General features: G+C 56.7%; 6 protein-coding genes across 8 annotated transcripts; 2 read left to right on the forward strand and 4 right to left on the reverse strand.

The window, feature by feature from the left end:
• Nucleotides 1-319: 319 nt before the first annotated feature.
• Nucleotides 320-9,622, reverse strand: H257_15335. Of its 2 annotated transcripts, XM_009843416.1 has the most exons (7): nt 9,223-9,622; nt 9,092-9,167; nt 5,677-9,033; nt 4,712-5,611; nt 2,446-4,449; nt 1,948-2,382; nt 320-1,804 (listed from the first exon to the last, which is right to left on the reverse strand). In XM_009843416.1, the coding sequence occupies exons 1-7, from the start codon at nt 9,600-9,602 to the stop codon at nt 389-391; spliced, it is 8,568 nt and encodes a 2,855-aa protein (XP_009841718.1). In that variant the 5' UTR covers nt 9,603-9,622; the 3' UTR covers nt 320-388. The 2 variants fall into 2 exon arrangements, with proteins under 2 accessions (XP_009841718.1, XP_009841719.1); XM_009843417.1 differs by having other exon boundaries at nt 320-2,382.
• Nucleotides 9,623-9,799: 177 nt separating this feature from the next.
• On the forward strand, nt 9,800-12,735 carry H257_15336 (the record flags this gene model as incomplete). 2 transcript variants are annotated; one of them, XM_009843419.1, is made up of 9 exons in its annotated part: nt 9,800-10,062; nt 10,132-10,162; nt 10,227-10,286; nt 11,021-11,129; nt 11,173-11,271; nt 11,325-11,555; nt 11,625-11,753; nt 11,799-12,223; nt 12,466-12,735. In XM_009843419.1, 9 exons carry the CDS (start codon nt 9,800-9,802, stop codon nt 12,709-12,711), a joined length of 1,593 nt encoding a protein of 530 aa, XP_009841721.1. The 2 variants fall into 2 exon arrangements, with proteins under 2 accessions (XP_009841721.1, XP_009841720.1); XM_009843418.1 differs by having other exon boundaries at nt 11,625-12,223; nt 12,466-12,711.
• A 58-nt stretch (nt 12,736-12,793) lies between these two features.
• On the reverse strand, nt 12,794-13,772 carry H257_15337 (hypothetical protein; the record flags this gene model as incomplete). Its single annotated transcript, XM_009843420.1, has 3 exons — nt 12,794-12,892; nt 13,202-13,410; nt 13,721-13,772. The coding sequence occupies 3 exons, from the start codon at nt 13,770-13,772 to the stop codon at nt 12,794-12,796; spliced, it is 360 nt and encodes a 119-aa protein (XP_009841722.1).
• A 34-nt stretch (nt 13,773-13,806) lies between these two features.
• Nucleotides 13,807-15,238, forward strand: H257_15338 (hypothetical protein; the record flags this gene model as incomplete). Its single annotated transcript, XM_009843421.1, has 7 exons — nt 13,807-13,958; nt 14,001-14,106; nt 14,150-14,269; nt 14,320-14,469; nt 14,519-14,620; nt 14,669-14,974; nt 15,024-15,238. 7 exons carry the CDS (start codon nt 13,807-13,809, stop codon nt 15,174-15,176), a joined length of 1,089 nt encoding a protein of 362 aa, XP_009841723.1. The 3' UTR covers nt 15,177-15,238.
• Nucleotides 15,239-15,342: 104 nt separating this feature from the next.
• On the reverse strand, nt 15,343-16,044 carry H257_15339 (hypothetical protein; the record flags this gene model as incomplete). The annotated part of the gene is made up of 2 exons (XM_009843422.1): nt 15,343-15,347; nt 15,414-16,044. The coding sequence occupies 2 exons, from the start codon at nt 16,042-16,044 to the stop codon at nt 15,343-15,345; spliced, it is 636 nt and encodes a 211-aa protein (XP_009841724.1).
• A 6-nt stretch (nt 16,045-16,050) lies between these two features.
• H257_15340 (hypothetical protein) lies at nt 16,051-17,154 on the reverse strand (the record flags this gene model as incomplete). Its single annotated transcript, XM_009843423.1, has 5 exons — nt 16,051-16,347; nt 16,400-16,510; nt 16,558-16,732; nt 16,805-16,915; nt 16,961-17,154. 5 exons carry the CDS (start codon nt 17,152-17,154, stop codon nt 16,051-16,053), a joined length of 888 nt encoding a protein of 295 aa, XP_009841725.1.
• Between the last annotated feature and the right edge of the window lie 315 nt (nt 17,155-17,469).

Here is a 17,469-nt window from a genome sequence, read left to right on the forward strand (position 1 = left end):
ATACTTTCTGGTTAAGACCAGCCCTTCTCCCTTGCAACAGTAGAGTTTGAATTTCAAACATCGATAGTTTTTTATTTTGATCCCGCGCCTTCGGTGGAATTCCACTTTAGACTTCGCTGATGATATTACTTGGTAGTAAAACCCCCCTGGGTCATCCAAATAACGCAGGTTTTATACTTAACCCCATCGTTTCTCGTATTTAACGTCCCCTTTGGTATGGGTTGAACATACGTTTTATTAATTCCGAGGGCCAGCGAATTCATTCCCCCATGGTCATCTTTTTTACCGTCATTTACTTTTCTTTCACCTTTTAAGTCCGCAGCAACTAGCTCCGCAACGCAATCATCATGTCTTAGGCAGCCATGTATATAACGTTAGCAAAGTGTCTCTAGTAGTGTCCTGGACGGGCGTTGCGCTGTCGTTCCTTGGACGCGGCGATCTTCTGGTACTTGCTCTGAGACCCCTTGAGGTGTCCGATCTTTCTCTTCTTGAGCTGCTTGGACTCCTGCTTCCTCGAGTTCTTCAAGATCTTGCGCGCCGCCGCCACGTCCGGCTCAGCCACCGCCTCAATCTTCCGCTTCTGCTTGCGGCGCTCCCGGAACTCGGTCACCTTCTTCTGCACGTGGGCAAACGTCGACACGAACACGGCCGACTCGACCGTGGCTTCCAGCACCTGTAGCACTTCCTGCGCGAGATTCCGGATACTTGCAGAGTCATCCGGATCCTCCGAGTCGTCCACAGCTTCGTCGTGGATGTCGCGGTAGAGCGGGTTGATCATCGCTAGCAAGACAGTTGCTAAGAAACTCGAGTCTTCCTGGACAGCTGCGCCGGCAAAGAACTTGTACACGGCCGTCTTGCGCAGGGGGAGTTGGTACCCTCGCGCCAGAAACGACAGCCGCGTAAACAGCCACGTGACCGGGGACGACTGTTTCGTAGCTTCACTCGATGCCTCGAGTGGCTCTGCAACGACGACGTCAGCAACGTCCTCGTCTTCTTCATCGACTGTAGCCGTTTCGGCCAACGACACGGCCGCCTTGTGATGATGCTGGTCAATGTGCGGGTGGGTCTGCAACGCCCGCAGCACAAACAGCAACGTGGGCACGATCTCGGCGACCAACGCGTCCGTCAAATATGAGCTCTCGAGTTGCTTGCATAGTTGCTGGGCCATTGCAAACAGTCGCCCCGGTTGCTCCAGGTACACCACGACATGACCGTCTTGGTTGGTTCGCAGCAGGGTCTTCGGGCTCCGTCCGTGCACGTACCCCCGGACCACCCGCACCGCCGCCAACCGGACCCACGCATGCGGAAACGTAAGCAGTGCCACGACCGACTCGAGCACGGACGGCGCCCATGCCTCGAACACGTCGTGGACGGACGTGCGCCAGGCGTCGGCGCACAGCAGCGCGTAATACGTCGCCTCCCACTCGACGTCGGCGACTTGTTTGCCATCTTCTGCTTCTTCCTGCTCACCCATCGCATCCACTGCGCGGGCCAGCGCCTCGCTCAACTTGGTCGTGACGAACGTGGCTTGCTTCTTGGCCAGATCCGGCCGCGCGGCGACCACGAGGCCGGTCACGTGCGCGGCGGCACACTGGAGCTTGGGGTCGGCGCTTCCCCACCACGGCTGCATGAGCGCGACGGCGTCGCCAAACACGTTGGCCGAAATGCGCTTGAAGAGGTCCGACACAACCGCCGCCGCGAGCTCACGGACCGGCGCCGCGTCGTCGTTGACGAGTTGGAGCACGAGCGGCAGCAAGAAGAACTGCGCGCGGGCATCCAAGAGATCCGACGGCAACTTTTTCACCTATGATATATATATATATATGAGCATTGTCCAATCAAAACACCCACAGCACACGATCAAGTAGCCAATCAAATCCACGCGTCGACTAAATTGGTGTGTAAATCGATTGATTTGGCAAAAAAGTCAGCCACATTTTGGAGTACCAGGGCATGCAAACACTCGAGCGACGACAGCCGACCCGACTCGTACACGAACGTGAGGTTATTCACGAGGAACCGAATGTGAAAGTTGAGTCGCTTGTCCCCGAGGGGGTAGTCGAGCAGGAAGAGCAGGTACATGCTGCCGCAGTTGGCGCGCACAGTCGCCACTTGGCTTTGCACCATCATCTCCCCCACGCGCACCATGAGATCGTACACTTCGGCCACGACCAGCCGCCGCCCGAGCACCGCCTTGAGCAGCGTAAACGTGGCGTTCTGATGATCCATCTCTTCGACGTCGTGGCGGAGAAAGCTGAGGAGCCCCCGGAGCTGGCCGTCGTCGAGTCGGTACTCGCTGCGTTCTCGAATCAGGACGGACAGAAGGCGGTAACACGTTTGCGTCAACTCGTTCTTGGTCGCAGCGCCAGCTTTTTGAATGATCTACACACAACAGCCATCAATATACATGCTGCGACGTGGTGACGACATGTGACGACGTTTTACCTTGAACACTCGATCCACGACAGTGCTCAACCCTTGGAGGAGCGACGGGAACGGATGGTTGAGCATCACGGCGACGCACTTGAGCGCCATAATGACAGTATCCGTGTGCTTGATCTCGTTCAGACAGCGCAGCAGCAACGGCACGAACGGATCGAGCAACGTGAGCGCGGACGCATCCTTCTTGAGCAACGTGTAGAGCAACGTGACGGAATACAGCAAGATCTCGTCGGCGCCAGAGTTGGCCGCATCCTCCTTGGTGGCCACGTACCGGTCAAAGCCAGTCATCTTGGCTTGGGCTTCGATTCGGAACGTTTCCCACGACGACACGCGGGCCTGCGTCCGGCGTTTGGTGCCGATCCAGTCGAGCACGAGCCATGACGACACGCCCCCCGCGTCGGCATGCAGCGCCGCCGCCTTGGACGCGTCCGTCGGCTGGAGGTACGTGAGCCGGTTGAAGCACATGTGCAGCATATTGAACAAGTACAAATACATGTGCGTGGCCTCGACGCTCTTATTTTTCGATAGCCCGAGCGCGACCCGCGACAGCACGGTGCGGACGTTGAGCAGGACTTTGCCCTTGCGGGAGGCCGAAGTGCTCGCGAGCGACTGCACAACCGGCAGCAGCAGCGTGTGGATGGTCGGGTTGGGGAGGAAGTTGATGCACCGCGCGAGGAGTTCGAACGAGTCGAACGACCGGCAGGCGCGGGCTTCCTTGGTCTTGGACTTGCTGGCCTTGTCTTCCCGCTCGTCGCCGACGTCTCCAAAGATATCGCGCACGAGAATCGCCACGATCTTGGGCACACATTCATCCAACGGCGACGCAAACAGGATGGTCGTGGTGGTTTCAGTTTCGGTTTCAGTGAGGGGGGGCGGCGCGCGTTGCTCGCAAGCGTCGGCAACTTTCTCTAGAATCGCAAACAACGTGTACGACAACACGTGCACCATGAACCCCATCTTGAGCGAATGTTCGAGCTCCGACACGACTGCGACAAGGTACTGCGGCCCGAGCTCGACCGCGATCCGAACCAGCGTCGTGCGACTGGATGACCGGACCACTTCATCTTTGGACTTGAGCAACTTGGTCACTTGCATGAGCAACTTGGGCAACTCTTGGAAGAAGACGTGCGCGGGTAGCCGACGCAGTAGCTTGACGATCGCCAGCGCCACCGGCACCCGCAACACGTAGTCGCCGGTGGCCGTGCCCTGGTCGTCCTTGGCGCTTTTCCCCTTGCCCTGCTTGCGCTTCCCTTTGGTGAGGAACGTCTTGAGCATCGGGAGGAGCGACGTGGTCATGGCCGACTGGATGGGCGTCGCGGGGACGACGGCGACGGCGGCGCGGTCCTCCTTGGACGCCTTCCAGCCGTCCGATACCACAATGCCCTCAAAGTGGAAGTGGTCGATGATTGCGCACACGGACGCAATGATGAGCGTCTCCGAGTCGGGGCGGGTCGGGATCTGCTTGAGCAAGTTGCGCAGCAACGCCGAGTAATTGGTCCATGACAAGAGCGTGGCCACACTCCCAAGTGCCTGCGCGGCCTCCCCGCCGACGCCTTCCTGGGCCTTGGCTTCGTACACGACGTGCTGAAGCAGCGGCACGAGGATGTTGTGCGCCGTCGTGTTGGATAGGGTCGCGTAGTCGCCGCTGTCGACGCCATGCTTGAGCTTCTGGACGGCGCGGAGCCGGCGGTGCGCTTGAATGTGCGTGAGGTTGAGGAAAAAGTCGACTTCCGGGTCCTCCTTGTTGCGAAGCACCGAGAGGTCGCCGTGGAAGGATGGACTCGCGTGGGTTGCAAAGTGGTCGGCGACCACCGAGAGCAGCAAGACGAACCCGCGGCGGATGTCCTCCACCGGCGACTTCAAACTCACCCGGACGCACGGCATGAGCACCGTCTCAAACACCCGAAAGAGGACGCCGTTGCTGTCGTCGGTCGCGGCGAGCGCGATCAGCACCTCCAACCCCGCCTTGGCCGCATTCCGGAGCGAGTACTCTGTGTCGTGCATGCTCTACAACATCATCTTGTCAAGTCCATATTCGAAATGGAAGTCGGGTGCGCTAAAGAGCAGCACCGTATCGCACACAAATGATCGACCAATCAAAACCCAGATCACGAACCAAGTAGCCAATCAAATCCATTCTTCGACAAATGCAACCTCGTGTGACTTCAACAAGTGTGACACAGGACGAGTTTTACATACAAAAAGTCAAACAATCGATAGATTTGGCGAATCAAAAGGCCACATTTTGGGTAAAAAGGACTCACAATACCTGAAGGTACTGGCTCACGAGCGGCACCAGCGTGACCGAGTGTTCGCGGAACCCGTGAAATTGAATCGAATTGAGCGCTTGGAAGGCGCTGATCCGGCGCTCAAAGTCGGCTTCTTCGAGGCGTCGGGCGTCGAGGGCGTTGAGGTCGAGCAGGTGTTGACACATGGCGGCGAGGTCCGTCGCTCGGGGATGCACTTGGATCGCACGGAACACGTCCATGAGTTTCTGGCGGGGTTGCGGGTCCGAGATGCAGTTGACGCCGGGGGCTAGCAACTTTGCGAGAAAGTTGACGTGGGCGTGGGGGGCATCGAGGCACGGGATGAGCCCCGACACGACCTGGAACACGTGCTCCTTTTCCACTGGCGACGTCTTGTGGTTGCGCGTGACGAACGGCAACAGCAGCGTCACCAGTTGGTGCGCCGTCTCGACGGTCGTGCCGCCGCGGCCAACATGGGGCGCCAGTCGGCACAGAAAGTGCAGCTCCTTCTTGGACGACGCACCTTGCTTCTTCTTGTCTTGGATGAACTTGGCGGTTTTAGCCTGAAACCGAGCAACGAACTGGTGGAGCACAAACTCGAGCTGCGGCAAGAGTAACGACGTGAGCAGCGCCTCGTCCGCCGTGAGCAACCCGTCCATGAACCCTAGCACACACTCGAGCACGTCGTGCGTGATGGTCACGTTGAGGTGGGCGCCGCTGCCCAGACAAGAGAGCACGCTCCGGACGATCTCGGGCGTGAGTTCCGTGACGACGGACCCCGACACTGCCACCGCGCGCAGCCACTCGAGCAGCGCCGACGGTTTCTTGGCGCCGCGCATCGCGTTCGGCAAGTGCAATATCGACGTATGGCACAGCGCAAACACCATTTGAAAGCACTCGTGAAATGCATACTGCCCGTCAAACTAGGGAACAAACCACAAATAGTGTTACAGGTACTAGTAGTTAGTAGTACTAGTAGTACTAGTACCTGGTCCACGATCTGCGTGAGTCGGCGAAACGTGAGCATTCTCGTTTGCTTGCGGAGACTGTCGTGGTGGTGACCCTTTTGAAGAGGATCTTCTTCCCCTTCTTCCCCTTCCTCTTCGTCCGGATCGATGTTGTCGGCGGCGTCCTCGCCCTCCACAACAGGCAGGGGCGCCTGCTCGTCATTGTCCTCGTCATTGTCACCATCGTCATTCTCATCATCGACATCGTCACCATCGACGAGTTCGTGTACAACTGGATGTTGAGTCGGAGCAACGACGTCAGCAACGGCCGACTCGTCATCATCGTCGACAAGAGCATCGTTATGGTGGATTTGGCCGACGCCGTCGTGGCCGAGGATGGCCGTGAGGATCGCGAGGAGGTCGGGGAGGTACTTGGTGACTTTCATGCCGAGTTGCCCGACAACTTCCTCCAGAACGTTGAGGAATCCCACTTGTTTCGACGCCGACACGTTTGCAATCGCGGCTTGGGCGTGCGCGACCTGGGTCGTAAAGCCGTGCGTGCCGCCGATCGATGGGAGGTGGAATGGACGGCAGATCAGGTCCACAAAGTACACCAGTTCGTCCGGATCCAGCGCCACGATGAACGCCAGCACCGTGGTCCGGCGGTGCGCGAGCGAGTGCTTGGCGCTGCGGGTACCCTTGCGAGTGATAAACTTGGCGTACAAGATCCGGACCAGCACCGGCAGGACGCCGTCGCGGTGCTCATCTTGGAGCGTACCCGACGCGCGATCGACCTTGAACTTGGTCAGCGTGTCTCGAAAGGACTTGGGGTTGCACAGGTCCTCTAGGGGCTGGCGGTACGGCAGTAGGTACGCCGGCTTGAACGCAAATAAACAGTCGAGGGCGCCGCGGGAGAGCCGGTCGTCGGCTTTGAGTAGCAACGAGTAGAACAACGACCAGAGCAACTCGTGCCCGTACACTCCCTTGTAGTTGGTGAACCGCTTGAACAGGTGGAGGAACGACACGAGCTTGTCTTGCACCGACTTGGCAGTCGGGACGACGACAACTAACGTCGACGTGAGTTTGGGGTGGTGCGTGGCGTACTTGGGGTTGGCCTCGCGGGAGACGGCAGCGGACGCGATCAGTGCCGTCAGGTCCGCCGCCGACACGCGGTCAACTTCGTCCGGATACACGGCGTAGTACTGATCGCGGAGGAACGCGCAAAACACGGGCACGACCACCTTGGACTTGTGCTCAACCAAATGGGCAAACGTTTCCAGCATCTTGTACACGAGGCCGTGGTGGGTCACGGCGTCCGTCGCGGTGTGCGCGGTAGAGCCGAGTTCGAGCACACAATCTCTGGCCAACGCAGCCACGAGGCGCAACGACGTTGGCGAGTTGTGTTGAGTTGTTGCGTTGGACGAAGTGGTGGAGTTTGCCGGCAAGTGGGCGAGCAACGCCGCCGGTACCTCAGCCGCCGCCACCGACCGCGTCGATACAAACTCCAACTCGTCCACCACCACGTCCCAGATCGAGTCAAAGTGCACCGACACGGCGGCCTGCACGACGGCCGACACGTGGGGCCACATGGTCGAGAGCTTGACATGGAACAGCCCGAGCATGTGCGACACGATCAGCTGGATGTACAGCGTCGGCACCTGCGTCGACCGCGCGAGCACCTTGAGCCGGTCTAGCAGCCGGATGAGTTGGCGCTCCGTGTCCACGGACGGAGTCGCCGCGGCGTCTTCGAGCTGCAGACAGATGGCCACGACATCGCAAGATCCGTCCAGGGTACCCGCGGCGTCTTGGGAGGCGAGAAACGGCAGGGCCGGGGCCAGCGACAGCAACCGGAGCGTGTATTGACGAAGCGAGTGGTTGGAGCTCCGCAAGTTTCGGTGTAACAGCGGGTACCACGACTCTACCGACAGAAGCGGCGACGTCACGGCGTACGACTGGATGGCCAGCACCATGTGGGGCGACGTCGGGTGGGGCGCGAGTAACTCGAGCAAGTCGGCTTCGGACGTGGCTGTGTTTTGGATGGATGCCAGTCGGCCCAGCACCGCGAGGCAGTGTCCGTGCAGCGCCGTCAACGCCGCGGCGGTGGCTTCGTCTGAACTGGGGAGTAATTGCAGCAACTTGCTGCGAAACGAAGCCACGGACGCGGTCACGGTCGCGGGCGACGACGTCTTGAAGAACGCGAGGCAGCGCAACGCCTGGCGGACGTTGGCAATCTTGACCAAGTCGTCAGTGGACGCCAAGAACGAGGCGAACGCTCCTTCCACGACGGCTTCGAAGTGCCCCATCGCTTGACTGGTTACCTTGGCCAGGTCGAGCACGACGCGGCTGGCTTGGCGGGTGAGCACGCCGCCGCCGTAGGTCGCGTCGACGTGCTGGTGGAGTTCGATCCAGTCGACGAGTACGGAAAACGACTGGAGCAACGCCACTGGGCCCTTTTGGTGTTGCGCAGCGGCGTACAGCGACGCTTTCGGCAGCACATATTTGGCCACAGCAATGACCGGCAGCAACGACAGCAGCTTCTCCGTGAACGCGTCCACGTCGGCGGCGTCCGGGAGCGTCGGCGTCGTGTAGATGGTCCCGATCGCGTCGTAAAAGTCTCCCTGGAGGGCAAATGCGCACTGACTCAGCAGGTTCAGCACCGACTCGCGCAACTCGTCCGTGTGGGCGACACACTTGGACAGCAGCGTCTGCACCACGACCAGCAACGGCCGACGAATGGCGTCGCCCTTGCCGACCAAATCGCCTTGCTTGTACGAGACAAACAGTGCGACGAGGTTGCACAGCCGCGCGATGTACGCAGGAGCTGGACGGACGGCGGCGACGGCGCGGGAGGTGGCGTCCAGGAGACTCGTCCACACCACTGGCGCGTGCTCGGCGGTCGTGTACCGTCGGAGCATGCCGACGACGCGCTTTGAAATGTCGTAGATCACGTGGTCGTGGTTGGTCGGGAAGGTGGCTTGCTCTGCAGAAACTTGCTGGGAAGGGTCAAATGCCTGTAGGAGCAACGGCAGCAACTCCTTCGTACGCGAGTGAAACTGGGCTTGGACGTTCTTCATCACGGCAAAGAACAGCTTGGCCGTTCCGTCTAGCACGTGGTCGTGGTCCAACAGGGACGACGCGTTGCTCCCGTCGTGGCTCGTGATCCCGCGCACGAGCGCAGACAAGTACTTCAACACGTACGACTGGAATGCATGTCCAGATTTGACCTTTCGCAAAAGTACTGCGAATACATTGGCGGCAAACTCGCGCACATATTCCTGTGGGTGGCCCACGAGCACGCTGTAGAACTTGTGCAGCACGCTCATATCTGCGAGAACTTGGGCCTGGAGATGCTTGAAGAGCATGGAGAGGGTCTTGAACACGTCGGCGGTCAGTTCAGGCTACGCAAAAAAGTTTGCGAGTTAGTTGCAGCAACGGCGGAAGTAAGCAACAACGTACGTTGGTCTTGTCAATGATCGACAAGATGTGCGGCAACGACGTGGCAAAGTGCGGGTAGAATTCCTTTTGCAAATCCCTGCACATATATATGAGTACGAGAACAGAAAGTAGTACATCGATCCAATGCTTACTTGGCGAGCGCGACGTAAAGCTTGAGCACAGGGATCATCACGTCTGGGTCCTTGGGAAAGTCGCGGACATTCGTCTCGAGGATGGCCACAACTTGGGTCAAGTGATGCAGCAATTGCGGTGTCGAGTTGGTGATCCGACGCAGCTTTCGAAACAGTTGCTGGAACCGCTCGTTCGTGTACAACTCACCGAGCAACGCGAGCTCGTCGTGGAAAGGCTCCGTGGCTGTGTTGGCCAGCAGAAAGTTTGAGTACGACTGGGTCTTGGCATGCAGCTGGAGTTCCGACTGTAGACCCGCAATGCGCTCCTTCCCTTTCTGGAAGCGGAAGCGCTTCTTGCTCGGAGGGCCCGGCGCCGCCTTGAGCTCGGTCTGCTTCCCCATGTTGAATAATCCAAGTTGAAGCGCCAATGTGCTTGCAGCTTCCACTCGTTTCGAGCGATGTGATTGGCTGACCAGGATTCGAAGTTGATTGGATAATAGATTTCTAACTCGAAGGGGGATTGGTGCAATTTCACGCGTTTTGATTGGTCAATCATCTGTACCGATGGTGTGTGGTGAACAAGTCCAACATCATCGACATGAACGCCGCGGCCTCCCTTCCTCCGCACCAGCAGCAAGAGCTCATGAAGCACTTTGAGCAGAAACAGCTGGAAGAGTCGTTGATGCTGTACAACCGAGTCGTCGCGACCTGCTTTAACGAATGCGTACAGTCGTTCCGCTCCAAGAAACTCGAAGACAAGGAAGTCAACTGCATGAACCTGTGCGCCGAGAAGTTCCTGAAACACACCCAACGAGTCGGTGTCCGCTTCGCCGAAGCACAGCAAGCCGCCATGGACGGACAGTAATTATAGACCACGTACACGTCGACTACGATGCATGTTCGTCCCACCACAGTCGACTGTGGATGCAGCAGCAGCGTGCTCGCCGACCTCAACCACACCGTGAGGTTAAGCCAAATATCGATCAACTTTCCGTCGATCGTGTTGCCATCATGCGTATGTCTAGTCGTACCTTGTTGCAACGTCGTTAGCTTTGAGTTTGGTGAATCTCGTCGCACTAGCCAAAGTAAGGTACACATATGCAGAGCCACGTGTGTCGCCGCCTGGCGTGGCGCGATGTACTCTGGCCAGTGCATCGAGAATCACCCAACTCCACTGAAGCTACCGACGATTTACACACTATTAATAGTACAGCGTACTAGTAACTGGCAGTATTCCACACCCACGATGGCATTCCAATCTGGGCAAAGAATCATGGCATGTCTTTAAATGGTTTCAAACCCTTTGAAATCGTTTTAAACTGTTCTTCAGACAACCTTGCAGAGTTTTAAACTGTTTTCCATTCCAGAACATCGTTTTCTACCATTTGATCATCCAAAACTAAGACTTCTACCGGTAGGTAGTTTGAAAATATTAATTTCGAGCGTTTGAAACGTGTTTGAAACGCCCATCTAGCGTTGCTTTGATTGACCATCCCAAGAATTCCTTGCTCGACGTTTTTTGCCACAATCGTTAATAAACTATCAGGTTTTGAAGGAATTAATATAACAATAACGTTACTTTGCGTCGAAGTACTACGTACTAGTATATATTAATAATATGGTTTGTCCGAATTATGGTATTAATTTACCACGTGTGAGAATAAAATAGATATACTTGAAATGATCATACAAACGTCGAGTCAAGTACACATTTGTATATAATATTTCGTCCGTCTTCGGTAGCGATGGTACATGATAATATCAGGTTAGATATTCAAGATCTTTGCTTTGTAACGCTCTTCGTACGCAAATCGACAAGATCAACCACGCGAGTAATGACTCCCAACACCCACACCTCTTCAACGCAGACACCGATGCCACCGTTGTGGCCGCTGCGGCACCAGCCACGGACACATCCGACTTTAAAGGTACGTCGACGCTGCCTACCTTCGATTACATGTCCACGCGTAGGCGCGAACCACCTGCGCAAGATCTTGAGCACGTTGTGCGACGAGACCTGGGCATTCTTGATGCTCTTCGTGATCGCAGCGTCGACCCAGAGCATCGCAGGTACAACTGCATGCGCTCTCGAGTCGAAGTGACATCATCTTGCGTTCTTCCAGGCATCTATGTGATTGTGGCAGCCAGCATGGTCGCAGTCGACCATCGCATCCGCGGCTTCATCGCGGCGGAGGACGGCGCAGTGCCTCGTGTGTTTCTCGCGCTGTTATGTGCTCGGATGGCCTTCGACATGTCGGCGTACAACGGCGACGCGACGCCTCTGCACACGCTCTTCAAGCGCATCCCGGACCCCATCAGCCTCGCCGACATGGTCTGGATGGTCATCGTCAAAGGTACTGATTCATCATCTCTCGTGTCCTGCATGTATTGTATCAACCAGTGTCACTGATATTCTCGTGTAGGCGTCATGCTACGACTAGTCAGCCTGAGCATCGAGGTCTTTGCGGGGCTCCTTCGAGAGTGGCAGTCCATGGTCACAAAGCGAGTCGTCCGCATGTTCATGCGTTTCAAAGGCATCCCTTCACCCCCAGGTAACTCGCCCCTTCAACCCCGTCGTCACCTCTTGTCCACGGTAGACACACCAGCGCCGCAACTCACCGCTGCAAGGCGGGTGCGCGCGTTCGTGGGAATGCGTCGGCAAGTCGACCCCCACTTTGCGTCATCGACATCGACGAATGTGGGTGTGACCAGTGACCAGTTGCCGCCGTCCTTGGCCGAGTTTCTCTCCAACATCCCGACCCCCACATCGTTATCGCAGTCCTCGGCGGCGGACGCGCTGCTGTCGTCCCACAGTGACGCCACCCTTCCACCGACTGCAAGCGGCGGCGTACACACGGACGTCCTGTCCGAGGTGCAACAAGAAGAAGAAGACCCGAACGCGTCTGCCGTCCAAGCCCTCAGCGGGCCCACCCAAGTATCATCGCCGCAGGACGGTCACATTCAACAACCCGATCAAGGGCTATCTGATCTAGAGCCACCGACAGCCGAGAACCCTCCTGAGGTACACCCCCCCCAATTCATGTTTCACGGTGCTCAATACATGACTGCAGTACCTTAATTTTGGCTACCCCTGCTTCGAACAACATTTCTTGACCAAGTGACCTAAAATATAGCTTTCTATGTTCACCTTTCTGTTGCATGTTCGAAAGGAACTCTGGTGTGTAACCCATGACTTGGTTGATTCGTTGGTTTGGTCTCTCGTGGTATTGCATTATGCTGATATTGGATTGTCTTATATCGTAGGCGTCAGGGCTGCCAGACTCTGCGATGCACGACACGTTTCCTCAAGTGGTCGCGCAATTGGTGGGCGATGCCATCTCGGCAGTGCCCAAACAGGGACGCGCGGCACGCCAGCCGCCTCCGAGACTGCGCAGCCGCGTGCCCAGTTCACAGTCCACGACCGGTCGGGGGTTCTGGGGCGCCGCGCTGAACCCGTCGTGTTGGCCACACATGTCCCCCCCGACGACGACCCCACCCAACCAAGTTTAATCATATTTTTATTATACACTTCTTCACATGTGTCGCTCGTTCGTAAGGCACCCTCGAGTTCGTCAGTGTGTTTTATGGTTATCTAGGGATGGCAGCATCGTTGGAGCCCCACGCCCGACACCAGGGTGACGGAGCAGAGTACCATCACCGTCGTGTTGATCAGGAGCTCATTGCTGACCAACTAGCACACCCACACCAAACATCGCAATCGCCTGATTAATCGTGCCCTGCAAAACAGAACGACAGGCCCGAGTCCGCCAGTTGCAAGCCGCCTTTGGCCATATATATGTAGAAACCCAAGTTGCCAAAGCATTGGACACCCACACAGCCGCATGCCCACGTAGCTCCAGTACAAGTCCTACTTGCGCTACGTCATAAACAACATATTGGTACCAAGTGCATATGTATATGGGAGATACACGTATGTATTCGCTGACCACGAACAAGTTGGACGGGTTCATTTTGGGGTATGGCCATCATGGCCAGGCACGGCAATGATGATGGCCAGCACCAGCATCATGCAGCCCACGATCTCAATCGTGAGCCAATTGGGCAGCATGAAGAGGATGCCGACGTGAATGCCGTACTCAGCGATGTCTTCCAGGCTGAGGATGCCGCCCAATGTGATGGAGAAGATCGAGTCGACCATCGAGCACAGTTGATGGCGTTGTGCGATGACCCGCCGCGTCGTGGAAGTCGCTGGTCACAAGGTGGAGGATGAGCAACTCCGTTGTAGCCCAGGTATGAGCATGACGATAGACGATCATCGACGATGGCTCTCGTTCAGCTGGCAAATAGTTTTCAATTTTACGAGGATTTGATTGGCTAGCCAATGTGGATTCTAGCCAATTACCGGTAAGCGTTTCCCACTCTAACGTTACTCGATATTTGTACGGTAGTACTGTACGTACTGTGTACGTAACAAAAAGAAATATGGCACAAATAACGGGATTTGATTGGTTGAGGGATCTCTACATACACCAATCAGAATGAATCATTGCCTACGTACCAGTATAATCGAGGCACGAATGCTGTGTGTACGGCGTGCCACGTGCTGGCATCGTTGGTGAAGTATTCACTTCCCAAGCAGACAGCATGGACACACCGCTGCTCAAGTCAACGACGACCACCTACGCCTCGGCTTCCACGCTTGTGAACCATCATCCTGCGACGGCGCGGCTGCTGGACCGCGCAGGATCGTTCAACCCACACGTTGATCCTGATCCGTCGACGAAAGGGCTCTACAAGTACGCCCGTTGTTGAAAGAGCATCATGTAACATGTCCATAGCATCTCGCGTGTCGGCGGCAATTGGCGTCAGATCTACTGGGACGACCTCTTCCACACGGTCATTCACACCAACACGATCCGCATGTTGTCTGGCATCTTCCTCACGGTACTCTCGTTCCATATCCTCTTTCGCCTGTCACGCCATGTAGTACACGGCCGTGGTGTTTTTCTTTGCGACGCTCTACTACTCGGTTTCCCAACACGACGAGCAGTGCCACGTCGGCATTTCCACGCTCATGGAGGCGTACATCTTCTCCGTCGAAACCATCGTACCGGACATACATATATCCTGTCTCCCACATTTCACTCTGGTGCCTAGATGACCATCGGGTACGGCGCTCCCACGAATGACATCTTTTACGGCGGCTGCTCGTCCATGGCGCTGCTCCTGACCGTCGAATCTGTCTCCGGCATCTTCCTCGACAGCCTTTGCTTTGGCGTGTTCTTTGTCCGGTTCTCCCGCGCCACGGTACGACGTACCCGCCGCGCGTCCACCCTTTTGTGACTTTGAACGTTAGAGACGGGCCACGTCCGTCGTATTTTCTAAGCACGCCGTCGTCCAGCAGATCCACGGCGAGTACTGTGTTCTGTTTCAAGTGTGCGAACGCCGCCGGCATCAGGTACGTACAAGCACTCTCGACATTATCTGAGTCTGATTCTGAGTCTAGCTGGTCGAAGCGCACGTGCGCTGCTACGGCGTCGCCAAGCGGCACTCGGACGCGCCGTTCCAGACACTTCCGATGCGAATTCAAAGCCCGGACGACAACTTGGGAGCGTTTGTCCTCCTGGCGCTGCCCCAACTGATCGTCCACCGCATCGACCCATCGAGCCCCCTCTTCCCCCCTCCGGCTAGTAGTACTAGTAGTACTAGTAGTGTGACACAGTGCGAGATTGCGCACCATATGGCCCAGTCCGATTTGGAACTGGTGGTGGTGCTTGAAGGCACCGACGCCACTTCGGGCAACACCATGCAGGTAATACTGTGACGTGGCAGGCTCTCGTTACAGAGTGAATATACTCTAGGCCAGGTACTCGTACACTGCCGACGACATCAAATGGCACCACACGTTCGCGCCGTGTGTGTCCCGGGATCCCGTGACCCACGGAGCAGTTGTGGACTTTGACCTGTTCCACACTCTCGTGCCTGCTCCGTCTTGTCCGTCGACCGTCGTCTAGCGATATGGGGCTGCTGCCATTGTATGTGTGTAAATTTGAAATCCATATCATTGCACTTACAACTACACACACAAACTCCTGCAGAACATTGTGTAGGCATAACGTTAGTCCTAAACGTAACATGATTGGAACTTGTTCTTCTGGCCAAACAAACACCCCTACACTCTTAGTCTACTAGTACACTCTGCGTCTAGTTGCTTGGGGTAGATGCTAGTACTACTACAGTACTACTACTACTCTGTGTGGCGACGTTGGGTTTGCAATTGTTCAGCGGCCGCGAGAGTATCGTAATGATATGCCGTGGGTTGCTGCAGCCAGCGGACTCATGGCTTCGTTTGCGAGCAACTTGCAGACACATGTGCTCGTTCCAGTGGTCGGCTTGGACAAGCATGGACATCGGGAGTCCTTGAGAAATGTAGCCCGCCAAGATGAAGCGCATGAGGGCCAACGTGGTGGTAATATCCGACAGACCATGCGTCAAGAAGGCAGGATCGATGCGGGCCGGTGTTGCTGTCGTGGGCGTGAGAACGACGTCCACGTTCTGGAACAACTTGTTCACAAGGCGGGTGGTGGCATACCCCCGAACGACCTGGCTCGCCAGCAACTCGGCGCTTGAGTACCCCAGCTTGGGCAAGGACAAGGCGATCTGCACCTCGTAGCTGTACTCGTCCAGCCCGCCATACCGCTCAGCGTTTAGCAGCATCTCGGTCAAGATGGTCACGCCGTGGCTGTGGTGGATGGTCGCCCACGCCTTCTTTAGCTCCCGGACGGTGGCGCGGAACTGGTCGAGCACCGCCGGGTCCGCTGCCGCCGCCACGAACTCGTCTGGGAAGACACCGATCCGGACGGACGCCAGCGGCGAGTTCATCGCCTTTCAAGTCGACGTGGGGGGTGTCTGCACCTGGCTCGTGGGGACGTCGGTGTGGCTGCCACTCAGCACGTCGTACGCGACCGCCGCGTCCTGCACGGTGGCGGCGATGGGGCCGACGTTGGCCATGCTCGGATCGGTCCGGGCCAGCTCGGGAATGCGCATGAACGTCGCCTTGATTCCTGTGACGCCGTTGAATGCGGCGGGGGTCCGGATGGAGCCGCACCTGAGCGCGAGGGCACGAGACCCGCGGTCGCCGACCCGCCAGACATGAGGCTGGCCGAGTACGCGTTCCGTGTGGGACTGGTTCACCCGTCACACTGGCCCCAATTTCGTGCATGTTGGTCTTGCCGACGATGACCGCGCCGTTGTGACGAAGGTGGCCGACTGCGATCGAGTCTGCCGTGGCCGGACCGAGGAGCGCGCCCAGGAAGGACGTGCCGGAACGTCGTGTTGTAGCGTCCAGCTATGTCATGATGACATTTCTCAAAATGATATCTCACGATGACCTACCTCGTCTTTGATCAGCACGGGGATCCCATCAAGCGGCCGAGGGTTTGGCCAGATGCGTATACGCGGCCGCATCGCGAAGGATCTCGTCTCTATGCAGGCGATCGCTGCGAGAAGCGGGACCGCGGCGGCGTTGGCGTCCAGAATGGCATGGGCGACATCGCGGGCGTGACGTCGCCTGGAATTTGATATACCGACGGGTGTAGTCTTCAATGGTGTATGGAAGGACGAGTCAGATGTGGGGGTGTACGGAGCCGAGAAGTCCTCGTGTCGAAGTCCTCGTATCGACGTCGTTCGTCGGGAGAGGGTGGAGTGGGTCGAAGAGCGGCATGTCGTCCACGATGGATGCGAGTTCCCGAAGCTGGATCAGGTTTCATTTTTTGCGTTTAAGAACCTTGACAATGACAGTGCCAAGGACGGCGATGCCCACGCAAGCACTTGCAACAACGTTCCAGAAATGACTGGCGTGTCGATGTTCACCAAGTGCATGGACATGTCGGCGTATTTAGAAACGAGAACGTTCTTGGACTGAAGAGGCTCCTCCTTGTGAAGCAGCACCAGCACGCTGTAGTCATGGCGACGGCAGCAGCGACGATCCATCGACGCTGCATAACGATATGAAAGCTCAGTTTATTGAAAATCAGTTCATTTTAACCAATCATACTGTCGAAATATTGTTTCATCATCATTTAATCACGCGATTATATCCAATCAGATCTTTGATTCACACAACATCTGTACCTTGTTGAAACCGGTTTCTAACTGCCAATCATCAAGATATGTTGCCCACTTTCTTCGATCATTCTTGCATACTAGTACGACCAAGTTGAGGTGCGCTGGATGTACGAAAGAAACAATATGGTGCTCCAAGCGGAGGTTGTACAAAGCTATATGATAAGTGGACGATCGCACAAC

This window comes from Aphanomyces astaci, assembly GCF_000520075.1.
Source record: "Aphanomyces astaci strain APO3 unplaced genomic scaffold supercont1.69, whole genome shotgun sequence".
Lineage (NCBI taxonomy): Eukaryota > Oomycota > Saprolegniomycetes > Saprolegniales > Verrucalvaceae > Aphanomyces > Aphanomyces astaci.

Bases quoted from the DNA above. Each gene is read 5' to 3' on its own strand.
- H257_15335 (XM_009843416.1), bottom strand. From the start codon at position 9,602: ATGGGGAAGCAGACCGAGCTCAAGGCGGCGCCGGGCCCTCCGAGCAAG. The intron at 9,168-9,222 runs GTAAGCATTGGA...ATATATGTGCAG, and splicing joins CTTTACGTCGCGCTCGCCAA to GGATTTGCAAAAGGAATTCT. The intron at 2,383-2,445 runs GTAAAACGTCGT...TGTTGTGTGTAG, and splicing joins TCGTGGATCGAGTGTTCAAG to ATCATTCAAAAAGCTGGCGC.